General features: G+C 39.0%; 1 protein-coding gene across 3 annotated transcripts in view; it reads right to left on the reverse strand.

Annotated features, from left to right (window-relative positions):
• Window positions 1-13,709, reverse strand: part of ccdc186 (coiled-coil domain-containing protein 186) — a 38,787-nt gene that overhangs the window by 3,749 nt on the left and 21,329 nt on the right. For 2 of the 3 annotated variants that reach the window (XM_062055643.1, XM_062055642.1), the window contains exons 11-15: window positions 10,904-11,159; window positions 10,019-10,208; window positions 7,385-7,477; window positions 7,061-7,289; window positions 1,150-1,369 (exon numbers count right to left, since the gene is read on the reverse strand). In XM_062055643.1, the coding sequence (XP_061911627.1) occupies window positions 1,150-1,369; window positions 7,061-7,289; window positions 7,385-7,477; window positions 10,019-10,208; window positions 10,904-11,159 (988 nt within the window). The remainder of the gene's footprint in view (window positions 1-1,149; window positions 1,370-7,060; window positions 7,290-7,384; window positions 7,478-10,018; window positions 10,209-10,903; window positions 11,160-13,709) is intronic. The other variant, XM_062055644.1, reaches the window with a different exon arrangement.

The following is a 13,709-nucleotide window of genomic DNA, read 5'->3' on the forward strand; positions in this document are numbered from 1 at the left end:
TGCCCAATATATGTTTTATATCTTTGGAAGAAATGTTGACTTTTTCAGTGCTTTAAAAAGGAAAAGTGGCAAGGCCAGTGATGGTGATGCTTTGGATCAGTCCAATGTATAAGGAGTGTGGTTCATGTGTAAAGTGTTCTCAGATAACTTCTGTTGTGATTTAGAGCTATATACAAAATATTAAATTTAATTTTCAAAATTAAAAAAATATATTTAGGATAAACAAGCTTTAAATAATTGATAATTTTTATTTTTTAACTGAGCGTTGATTGTGCAAATATGTATACATGCAATCATACATATAGTATATACGCGTACATTCTGCAGAGGGGAAGAAATTCTACAAAAAATATTTTTTTCCCTCTATAATGAACAATATCAGCAGCATTTGTTTTTCATATGAAGACATTTATAATGTATTATAGCTTTTAAGAGGATGTTTTTTTTAAAGCTTTTCTAATCACCATTTACATATTTTTTTATGTATAAGATACATGTTATAGAAATTAATTCATTATCATTTATTTATAAATTCATCATTATAAATTCATAATTTTTTATATTAGTATATTCATTATTATTTGTTGAGAATTTTTTTTTTAAATACCTTAAAAATAAATTCTCAATATTTTTTATCACACCAATCATTACGAACAATTACTTTAAAACACATTATTTTAATTTATTTGATCAATTCACATTTTTCAAAGTACTTTAAGCTTATCCAGTCACCACTGTTACTACTTTAGGGATGACTAAATGTTAAAAAATGTATTATTTGTATTATTTAAATATTATAAGCTCATAATTCATTATTTGTAAAAAAAAAAATTTCCAAAAATTTTAAACATGATTTTATTTGTACATTTTACATAAATAAATAACATGATATAAAACTTGATATTTACAATAAAAAAAGATACATGCATATATATTTAAAAAAATAATATTAAAAAAATTTAATTGCAGATATCATTCTAAAAAATTGCTATATTTATAATATATGTAACAAATATATTATAAAAGGCATAAACAGTCCTAGTTCATGTTTGGTGTAATAAATGTACTTTCATCAATATTTTGTATGCATTTGTTTAGTATGGTTCCATGATGAAATCACAGCTGTGAGCAAATGGATGCCATCCATACCTTGAGAGTGATGTTCTTCAGCAGCGTGTCTTCCAGCACTGCCTGCAGCTTCCTGTTGATCTCCAGCGAGAGGTCCAGCGTCAGCCCGCTGTCGGCCGGGTGGGACGTGTACAGCGACGCCATGATGCCGCCACGCCGGCTCAGGTGGGCTTTGTTGATGTCCGACGCCTCCGACGAAAGTGCCCCAGACTCCTCCCTGAGCACGTAGCTCTGGATGATTCTATGGAGAAGGTGGAATGTCTAGCTGAGAACGTGGATTCTCAAAGTGCACACAGGAACAGCAGTCAGGTGATTGAATAGATTTGCACTCTTTACCCCCTTATTATAACCAATTTTTATTTGCATTTACTTAAATACTGGCATAATATAATGTTTTTCCTCTTAAACATTAAATAATACATTTTAAATAACTAAGGTGGAGCAGACAACATCTTACAATAAAAGCTACAATGACCTAAAAAGTGCTCGTTTAAAAAGTAAAGTCAGTTTGAACAGTAAAAAAACAACATAACATGCTGGTGACAATCCAAGCAGAGATCATGCATTGAATTAAAAATAAAAGCTCTGTTTCGCCTCGAGGATGCGAGAGCTGCAGAACAAAAGCAGAAGCACGACTCAGCGTTATACCTGCAGTGGAGATAATAAATATGCTGACTGCAAGCATGGACTGAAGAGGAGAGGATAACAGCTTCAATATCTTCCTACATGCGTTTCTTTGCTTAATTATGGACTTTGCAAGGAGAAAGTTGTCTGACTACGGAGAGGACCAGAAAAACACGAGAACTAAGCAGAAGTTGGTACTACAATGAAGAGCCACACTTAAAGAACACTTACCTCCACACTAGACTTGCAGGATCCATATTTGGACCCCAGTTCCGTCACGAGTGTTAAGTGTAAAAAACAAAAAACAACAAATGATAAAAAATTAAAGATGGAGTGTGAGGGCGACACATGAAGTGAGTGGCAGCTGGCAAAATAAGCAACTGCGTGAAGGGACGGTGGTTTGTTTACACTTCATTATTGGAGGGCTGGTGTAAAGTAATGAATGTCCTCACATACAGTAGTAACTGCAGCTCTAATAGATGTTAATTAACGGCCGTCGTAGCTCAAATAGGTAACATCCTTATTATTTGTAAAGCTGAATTTTATCCCCATAAATGAGCAGGGAAATGATAAAAAAATAAATTTTTCGGTAAAATATTCTTATTTTATAATCGGTATTTAAAGGGGAACTGCACTTTTTTTGGACTTTTGCCTATCATTCACAATTTTATTTTTTTAATGCATTCAAAATGTTACATAAATGCGATCAAAAGTCTGATTACAATGGAGCAATTGGGAGTAGCTCTATTTTGCCTTTAAAGCGCTGTAAAAAACATCCAAACACCTCCATCAAGGTTTTATATACACGCTGTAAGTTTATATGTAATGTAGTAACAGGCACATTCATTATAACATGTCATATTTACATATTTTTCATTTAAAGCATTCAGCGGCACATTCATTTTAAAAACCCATCATGTTTTTTAACAATATCACTGATTTCTACTCACTGCAGACTTCATGAGAGCCAACAAACATAATAAAACATCACTCACTGTACAATGTCTGCTCTCACTAGGATGCAGACTGCTACAATGTTTATATAGTCCCATTTAGATGAAGAATGAGTCATAATCCTCGCAAAGAGAAAAGGGGGGTGGAAGCAAGCACAATTCAAGCGTCTTTTCGTTTCTTTCTCGCCATTTCTGGGTCAAAATTGGATGCCAAAGTTGACTGACTCTTCAGATTATGTCCTCATCCTTCTACTATCCAGGTGAGAAGCATTATCCTTCTACTATCCAGGTGAGAAGCATTATTTATGATCTAGATTAAACTTTCAAGCTCTGAGGGGTGAAAGCAGCTCACCGCAGCCACTGATGTCAATCAATACAGCCAGCCCAAGCTGTTAGCTCCCTCTGAACACGGCGCCGCTGAAAATAGTTTGTCTTATAATAACAATATTGCTAATACTTGGTTAATATTCAAGTCACGAAATGTAAATGGAGTATTGTAGGCACTTTTCTGGATGGTTATTTATTGGGTTTTATGAGCAGAATAGAGGACCTCCCATTGACTCCGTTATAAGCGGACTTTTATTTACGTTTATTTACCAGTTAAAATGCAAAAAAAACAAAAAACATCCGCCATCATGTATTTTATAGTGATTGTGAACGATAGGCAACATTTAAAAAAATGCAGTTCTCCTTTAGCAACATGTACAATATTAATTATTATGTTATTACTTGTATAGATGAGTGTGTAAAGATAAGGCATTCTGATTAGTTGCCATGGTCATTATGTCGCCAATATTTAATCTTACTTAAAAATTAATAGTAATAAAACGAATGTCCGTCCATCCATCCATTTTCTACCGCTTGTCCCTTACGGGGTGGCGGGGGTTGCTGGAGCCTACCTCAGCTGCACACGGGCGGAAGGCAAGGTACACCCTGGACAAGTCACCACCTCATCACAGGGCCAACACAGATTAACAGACAACATTCACACTCACATTCACACACTAGGGCCAATTTAGTGTTGCCAATCAACCTATCCCCAGGTGCATGTCTTTGGAGGTGGAAGGAAGCTGGAGTACCCGCAGTCACGGGGAGAACATGCAGATTCCACACAGAAAGATCCCGATCCCAGGATTGAACCCAGGACCTTCAAATTGTGAGGCACACGTACTAACCCCTGTGTCACCGTGCTGCCGTGTTACCCCTAAATTAATGCATGTTATTGTACACATTTAAATTGTTTATTTGTGGACAAACTATGTCAAATATATTAATATGTGTTTAATTTATTAATACAAATAATATTTCAGGCTTTAACTCTCATCTGTAGTTGAGTAAATAAAAAAAACTCTGCACACAACATGAGAACTTATGTTATATGTAATACTGTATATTTCAATTGGAAAACATTGCTTATTTGTGGACATATGTCAAAAATATTCACCTGCGTTTAATTTATTGATATAAATAACTGAGTAAATCAGCAATCCTGCACACTATATGAGAACATATGATATATGCAGTCGTCTCTCGCCACATCAAATATTGCAGCTTTGCCACATCGTGGATTGTATTTTTCAAAAGCATATTCAACAATGTTTTTTATGCTCCAGCTATGAAAATATTTAATTTATAATGAATAATTCCTACTTAGTGGAAATGTATTTATCGCGTCATGTCCAGAACCAATTAACATTGATTAACTGTACATATATTTTAATTAAAAGATACTGTTTATTACAGGAAAAACTATGTAAAAAAAATGTCTAGTATATATTAAAATATTAATAATACAAGCTTTAACCCTGATAAAAGCTTGGTTTATTTATTATAATACCTATTAGATTTCAATGAATTTTGATGTATTATTATTTATTATATATAACATTATGTAACGTAATTATAATATAATATTAAAGTCTTTACCCTTGCATTGAATATGGTATATTTCAGGGGTGTCCAAAGTGTGGCCCGGGGGCCATTTGCTAATTTTTTCAATGGCCCGCCATTGAGCTAGAGATTTAAACGTTGAAAGTAAAAAATATATATTAATATATGATTTACTTAACACTTTGATAAGTGGGGAGATTTTAGATCCCTGAGGCCTTTAGTCTCATGTTTTTAAACTGCCATTGCTAAAAAAACTATAACGAATCAAAAGTGATGTTATGAATTATTTAAATATTTAAGGCTCCAATTACTTAACATCAAATATTCCTCTCTGAACATTTTCTGTTGGAAAATATTGCATATTTTGTGTTTTTCGTATTATAAAAAGAGGGTTTTGACAAAAAGGGCATAAAAACAATCAAACGTTATGTCAACGGGTAGATCTGGAGTTGATCAAGTGTGGAAAGTAAAAAATATTATTATATGACTTATTTTTAACACTTTAATGACAGAGCCCCTATTGGGTCCCCCGGGACCTTTAAATGGTAAATGGGTTGTACTTGTATAGCGCTTTTCTACCTTCAAGGTACTCAAAGCGCTTTGACAGTATTTCCACATTCACCCATTCACACACACATTCACACACTGATGGCGGGAGCTGCCATGCAAGACGCTAACCAGCAGCCATCAGGAGCAAGGGTGAAGTGTCTTGCCTAAGGACACAACGGACGTGACTAGGATGGTAGAAGGTGGGGATTGAACCCCAGTAACCAGCAACCCTCCGATTGCTGGCACGGCCACTCTACCAACTTCGCCACGCCGTCCCCTAAGTTAAAGTTAAAGTGGCAATGATTGTCACACACACACTAGGTGTGGTGAAATGATCCTCTGCATTTGATCCATCCCCACAGGGGAGCAGTGAGCAGCAGCGGTACCCGCGCCCGGGAATCATTTGGTGATTTAACCCCCAATCCAACCCTTGATGCTGAGTGCCAAGCAGGGAGGTAATGGGTCCCATTTTTATAGTCTTTGAACTCATGACCTACCGATCTCAGGGTGGACATTCTAACCACAAGGAAGCCTTAAGGGTTACAATATATATTGTATTGGTTTTAAAAATGATTTTTTTTTTTTTAATGGCTCCCAAATGCTTTCATTTTTCAGTGTTTGGCCCTGAGAGAAAAATGTTCGGACATCACTGGTATATTTCAATTGATTTTTACAATATAAATGTTTAAATCTCAACTCATATTAATCGAGCCTACTTTTTTTATCCTGCTGATGTCAGACAGAGAGAGGCGTGCAGTAGGTTCTAGAAAGAGCAACACCGCCCTCCATCCTCCTCCACAGTTAACTGAGATTTGAAAAAAGCTAATTTTAGCAGGTCGACCGTGGGATCTGCCCTGAATTTTAACTTTTTGAATGTAGGTTGAGAGAGAATGAAATGGAGACGATTGAGTCATGTGATAGAGAATCTCAGCAGACCGTTTGGATCGACTAATCATCGCATGCATTAAGTCAATGGGTTTGCTCATTATAGTCAAATGGATTTAGAGGCTCCAAATATGAGAGTCTATTAGTGGAACGAGAGTAGGGGAGGACTCCCTATTTCCCTGCAACTTGGCAGCGGTTCACTTGGACGAGCGTCCTTCACACTATCTTTCTCTGGGGCCACGGCCATGAATATGAATCAGTGAAGACGCTAATTCATTCATAGCTCACCCTCTCCTCCACTATAAATAGCTCCTATTACATTCTGCCGCGCAGGACAAGGTGTAGGTAAGAATTTGTAAGAAATGTGCGTAGGCGTGGGATGTCTTTCGAAAGTGCCAATGAGCAGTGAGGGTGATGTAATGTGAACAGATGGCAACGAAAAGGGGCTCTGAGAAATGCTGTCATGATCTAAGAGCAAGGGTGTTCAAGCTGCTCCACCATCTTGAATTATCACCAGCTGTTTGATTGATGCTTTTCCCGCATCCCTTTAATCACTCTTTACGTTCTAATCAGTCAGAATGTGAATAAACATGGCGTCATCACATCATTGTCATACTTTGCAGTGTTGTTGGATGTCTATCTCATACACGATTGTACAGAACCAGGACAGTTACTGCAATTTTTTTTATGATCCCACTGGTGCTACATGATGGTACAATGATAGATAAATAGAACAGATAATAGATAGAAAATAAAAAAATCTATTCATTTCAGTTTCAAACAACACAGAGGTTAGCTGAGCAGGTTTATTTTTCTGGCCCAGTTCACAGTATATCAATAATTGTGTCAAAATGTGTCATTAAGTAGTCTATTATTTGTACGCAATTGTAACTAGCGCTTGTACTTTTTTGTTATTTTCATTGTGTGTACTTAAAAATCCTCAATGTGGCTCCAAGTCATGATTTCTCCTTCTGCCCCAGTTGACAGCCTCCAGTATATCCGTGAATACAACTTTGGTGGGCGTCACTCACTTGGTCTTTTTCCGGATCTCCTCCACCAGTTGCTTGATGTGATCCTCCATGAACTCGATCTTCTCCTGCTTGCGAGCCAGCGCCTTCTGCAGGCGGACGATGCGCTCCACCAGCACGGCTTTATCCACCTGCGGGAAGCTGTCCACGACCACCACCGAGGGGCCCGACTGGCTCTCTGGCGAGCGCTCCTCGGCCCCGCCGCTACCTCCGTGACGTGCATTCAGGGAGCCTGGTAGAGGTGAGACACGCATCACAGCTTAGGTCACGGGACCTTAACCACCATGGTTGACATTGTAATAAATGTTGTATTTTTTTGTGACAAACCAGAGGAAGCACCTGAGGAACTCGATCGGCTCCCCATGCTGCCGCCGTCCCGCTCGCAGCCTCCGTTTTCAACCTGCTCCAGTCGCTTTCGGGCTGAGACAGAACAAAATCAACAGTCAAATGAAACACATTATAAGATGATATTTTAGGTATTTTCAGGGTGTAGAGATTTATACATGCAAACCAACAGACTTTTGAGCTTTTCTTATTGTCATTCACATGCTCCACCACCACATTTCTTTCCTTGTTTGTGCATTCCGGCGCTTGAAATGTGCTTAAATGTTTTCCTTGTATGCTTATCAGTTTTTGCATATAATGAAGTACTGAGTGACACAAATATAAGACAATATTGTTTTACCGACAAAAAAACAACTGAAAAAGGCAGTTTTTACACGCACCACCTCACTGTTCTGCAGTACATACAGTACAGTACAGTACACATACCATAAACTAATTGGACATACCCCAAAGCTTCAATCTTATAGTAAATAATGCATCAAATTAGAAGCACGGAATAGAATAGAACGCCTTTTACTGTCACTAAACACATGTACGATGAGATTAAGAGCAGCTCCATCTCTGGTGTAGATTTGCAGATAAACACAGTAATAGAAATGAAAATAGTGCAAATAGATAAAGAAGAGAATAAAGAATAACAGGTACATTGTTCTGACTAGGGTTGTCTCGATACAAATAATTTGATGTCAGTACCAAAATGTATATCGATACTTTTTGATACAAATAAAGGGAACTACAAAAAATGTGAATACTGGCTTCATTGTAACAGAAAATCTTACAATACAATAAACATGTTTCCAATCAAAGAAAACTTTTAGAAGGTTAAAATATAAATTAAAGGGCATTACCACATTGGGCTTTTCTTGTTGCACTCAAAGAAAAATTTACAATTTTCTATATTACGCATAGTCTGCTATAATCAAGGATTAGGTTAAAATATAATAAAAAGCTTTATTTACATAATATTAAATGCTTCATGATTTATGGTTGCCACTCCTGGTCTGCGCTTTAAGAAAAATACAATTATTAGTAAGTACTAAAAACAAAACTATGGATAAAAATACACAGATAAGCCATGTAGCAGCTAAAACACACATTTGTTAAAGATAAAACACAAATTGTAGCAATCTGTTACAAAATATAGTAATTTCACTTGCATTAGATGACTGCTAATTGGGCAGTTTTACCTCTGCTAATATTTGGCATCAATCCAAGCAGCTGTGTGCGCATCTACGTATCTACATGTTCACAGCAGGGGAGCTGGTTAACTTATGAGAGTAGTGTATGTGTGTTTATGAGAATGGCAACGTGTTGTCTGAGTGACGTCAGTGAGCGAGTAATGAGAGAGAGGGGTAGCGCATGCATTGCGCAGTAGAGTGATGAACGGTTCTGGTTGTGTCCTGCAAAACTAATAATAAAGACACCAGATTGTCACAAATCGGCGGCCTCGTCATTCTGACCTGAAAGCGGAGCTTAGCAGACCCATTGACGGGTAAAGCGAAGTGTGTTAACCAAACGAAAACATCGACCCTGAAAGAAAAGTCTGCCCTACGGTGCATCGGAGCAGAACAGCAGTACAGGTGTAACAACTACATTATTACATGTCACTCTTTAAACTCCTTGTGCATCTCTGAATGCTTATTATTTCTATGTTTACATACCTTTGAAGTAAAGGTGGTAATACTAATCGCCACATTTGGGGAGGCATGTTTTAAAGCAACACTTGAAGCGCGTTGCTTCCTTGTTTAAAGAGTCACCTTTATCGTTGGTTTTGAAGCCCAGATACTTCCATATTGTGCTTCACGCACCCTCTTTATTAACCAGTAGTGTCGTTTTTTGCCATTCCTCCTCTCCAAGATGTTATTGCTTGTATGCACTTTGCTTGTACGTTTTGACACACTCAACATAATGCGCCTCTGTAGTCACCGCCACACAGCGGTATTAAGATGAAAGAACAGTATCGGTACTTTTCAAAGGCAGTATAGTACCGATTTCAATCAATTAGTATCGCGGTACTTCATTAGTACCGATATACTGAACAACCCTAGTTCTGACTATATACAGTACATGTGCAAAAAGTATCAAGTACAGTATGTAGGAAGTGCGTCCACAAGAAAATAGGACTGATGTCTGAATTTGATCATTCCTCAGCCAATTTCCCCAATCTTCACCCTGTGAGATCAAGCGACTGGATTAATTATTCATAACTCGCTTTAGTCATGTGCATGTCAACTCTATACATTTAAACTGAACTGGCTCCAAAGTGAAACCTTGTTACTTTTCTCACATCTGCATCAATAAAAGTGACGCAGGTTAGCCAAACACTTCAAGTAGGACTTCAAAATGATTGTAAAATTGTCATCAAGTCGGACTGTAACTAGCGTGGAAGATCAAGGGCTCCCTTAAGAAAAGCTGAGCTACCTCCTTCGCATGTGCAGGCCTACTGAATACCAGATGGTAACGCTGAACTTTGCGCGCTAAGGTTAACGTGTGTGACCAGAAAAGCAAGTAGGAGTTAGCGTGGAAGCGGACACCAAAGCCTATGCGAAAACGGTCTATCGGCAGTTATGGTGGAGAACGGAAGATAATGTGTAATAATATCTCGGCTTTCCTGACCTTGCATTAGTTGTTTGGTCAGGTCTTTGATGTTGGCCACCTGTTTCCTTTTGTGAGACACCAGCTCGTCACTTAGCTCGTCGACCCGCGTCTTGAGCTGGCTCACTTCGGCTTGCAGCGCCGTCCGCTCCTCCTGCAGGCCCTGCACATCCTGCTGCCTCAGCACCTCTTCCTGCTTGAGACGCCGCGACTGCAGGATGGAAGACGTGGAACAGCGATGAGCGGAAATGCGACGACAGCCGTAAAACAGTGCAAATTCATGAGCTCAAATTATTCAATGGCATTCTAACAGTCATAACAGATATTTTCAACCTTTTCTAGTCATTAGGCAATGACTCATGCACAATTTGATGCCAAGTGTTTTTAAACTAATCTTCCCACATTTATGCTGACTCGCTAAATACGCTGAAATTACAGCAGGTGTTTTGAATGGAGCACAGTGTGAGAAACAGTGTCGCCCCTCCCTACGCTGTGTATAGTGCCGCACGCTCAGAGAGGCGAATGAGGAATGTCGAAGAATGACAAGGCACTTTACATGAAATTCCTTGACTCTTCCTGCTTTGTCACTGATACAAATATAATAACCAAATGGTAAAAAATGTGGTTCACATAAATAAAGAAGTGAGACATTTTTTAAACGGGGGAGGGTGCCTTCCAAATTGTATTTTTCTTCATAACAATTTATGGAGTTTAATACCAGTGCTGCCATGTGGTGTGTTTGTGTGAAAGATAACAGCACAGGCAGGAAAAGGTGCATGTTGGGACACATTTTTACCCTATTCCATTCTACTGTGATTGTAGTTTGCATCATACTGAGCTATGGAAAATAACCAAAATATTAGAAACACCTCTGAGGGTGACACAGTTCATTTAGTGACTACCAACCTTGTCGTCCAGCATGCTGCCGGTCTCTTCCAGCATGGCCTTGAGCTCGGTGAACCTGCCACTGAGCTGATCCAGCTGGGCCTGCAGCGCATTGCTTTCGGACTGCAGCTGTGCGTTTTTGCTGCTGAGCTTCTCAGTGAAGCCCAGCAGCTCCGCCTCGCGCTCCCTGCTGCCCTGGACGTCGCGCTGGAGGTCGGCCATCTGGCTGTTCAGCGCGTCGACCTCCTCGCAGCGAGACGTGATCTCTTGCTGGTCCCTGCAATACGCCGCATTAAAACATTGTTTAGAAAAGCTAATCAACTGGATACAGACACGCTTTGAATTAAATGGCTTATTTAGTCAAATGAGCCAAGAAGTAGGTCAGAATGACAAAGCAAAGCAAACATAGAAGGTTGTACCGAACCACTTTCAGCACACTTAGTAAAATATGTCGTGTATTAGGGATGTACCATTCGTTGGCCACCGATGAATATCGGCCAATTATCTTTAAAAAGTACATGATCGCCATTGCAGATGAATGCGTTTTAATGCCAATCCCTTCTTCTGGTTAATATTATATTTATTTTTAATCCCCTGGCTGAGATGAGACTATGTGTCTCCATGCAAAATGTGGAGCCGCTACCCTAAGCGAATAACAATGACCTCCATTACAGCAAATAAACTGCATTTTTTTGTCAACAACAAGTATTATCATCACTGGAGGACGAGGCTCAACATGTTACCAGTGTTCGGAAAAATGGTGTTATAAAATAACGGCTAACGCCATTAATTCATCTCATGATTAATATAATGAATTACTTTTATGTACATTACATTACAACACCCTTAACCGTACGTTTGATGTAACGTTGCATGTTACTTTTGATGCAAACAAGACCACTTTAGAATCCCAGCAAGTTCCCTTCTGGAAGTAGCTCTTTATTTGTACAAGCGGCAGCCACCGCACGCACACACACATGCGCACTATTACTATTACTACGGGGAATAATGAACATTTATTTAAGTGACAATCATCAACAATAATAATCCGACAATACCATGTTTGTGGACGAGGAAAGACATTAACGCACGTTCAATTGCTTTATTAACTATCAGTGAAAACACAGGCGCTGCCGTCAACAATCTCCTTCCAGTCCGTAGACCACCAATGTTGAGCTAAAACAGTCAATGATTGATTGATTGATTGAGACTTTTATTAGTAGGTTGCACAGTGAAGTACATATTCCGTACAATTGACCACTAAATGGTAACACCCGAATAAGTTTTTCAACTTGTTTAAGTCGGGGTCCATGAGCGCTCTCTTGCTGACGTCACGCTTCACTTGGTAACAAGCACAGCCTTTTAAAAAGGCATACACTCACACAATCTTCTCTCATGAAACATCTCAACTGCATACACCAGATATTTGAACGTTTTTTTCAAAAGTAACGCATTGAATACTTTCCCTAGTAATCAATTATATCTATTTGAGAATAAATGTGTTAGTAATTCAATTACTTTTTTGGGAAAGTAAAAAGTAACTGTAATTAATTACTTTTTTAAAGTAATTTTCCAAACACTGAATGTTATTCACCAAAACCAAGCCAGGAGCGGGCATGCTGATAAATAATAAGTGCTTAGTAAACTTTAAGAAGTGTAGACGGAACTACGTAGCAGCAGAAAGTAAGCAGATATTAACATGAATTTGTTTTGATCAAACATGTATGTAATAAAAGATAATAAGAAACTAGTTTAAATGTTTTGTTGATATTGCTAAACTGTCAATAGCATTCACCATAAATACATTGAAAAATTTACAGTGAATGCATGCGATAGGTATTGATATTGGTATCGGTCGATCTCAGTCATGGATGAACGGTATTGGAATCGGCAGCATAAAATGCTAATCACAACTAAGGCTGAAACGACGCGTCGACGTAGTCGACGTCATCGGTTACGTAAATACGTCGACGCCGTTTTTGTGCGTCGACGCGTCGCATATTTACGTCACACTACCGTCATGGCGGACCGCAAAGCAGACGGTGCGAGCGAGGGGGAAAAAATCACGCCAAAAGTCGTCAAAAGTGTGGGAGTATTTCTATACGCGGCCTAATAATGTTGTTGTATGCACACTGTGTCGAGCGGAAATGGCCTATCATAGCAGCACAACGGCTATGAACGAACATTTGAAAAGAAAACCATCAACCATCAACTAGTCAATCGTCCGCGTGAGCATACGTTGTCATCATTACACAAAAACATGAATGTGTCATTTGTATCTGCTACGGGTGTAACGGTACGTGTTTTGTATTGAACCGTTTCGGTACGGGGCTTTCGGTTCGGTACGGGGGTGTACCGAACGAGTTTCTAAGCTAAAGCTAAAGTCTTAACAAGCTGCTTTGCTCCTACTGCCTCTGTCTCAGCACGCAGCATTGTCCCACCCACACAACCATCTGATTAGTACACACGAAGCGTTATCAGCCAATCAGCAGTGCGTATTTAAAACGTTACCAGCCAATCAGCAGTGCGTATTCAGAGCGCATGTAGGTAGTCAGCGCTTCAGCGTCGAGCAGATAGGTATTTAGCAGGTGAGCATCAGGCAGCGGACTCTCCCCAAATGATAATAAACACCTCCCAATCAACTACTAGTAACATCACTATGAGCCCGTTGACCTTCTAGAAACTTAAACTGCAGCTCAGCTCACTCGCAGTCCTGGCTTGAGGTGAAGGCTAATTAGCTCTCAGTTCCAGCCACATCGACCCCTTCTGAGCGCCTATTTTCAGCTGCTGGGAATATTGTAAACAAGAAAAGAACCAGACAGCTACA

Source organism: Entelurus aequoreus, linkage group LG08 (assembly GCF_033978785.1).
Source record: "Entelurus aequoreus isolate RoL-2023_Sb linkage group LG08, RoL_Eaeq_v1.1, whole genome shotgun sequence".
Taxonomy (NCBI): Eukaryota; Metazoa; Chordata; class Actinopteri; order Syngnathiformes; family Syngnathidae; genus Entelurus; species Entelurus aequoreus.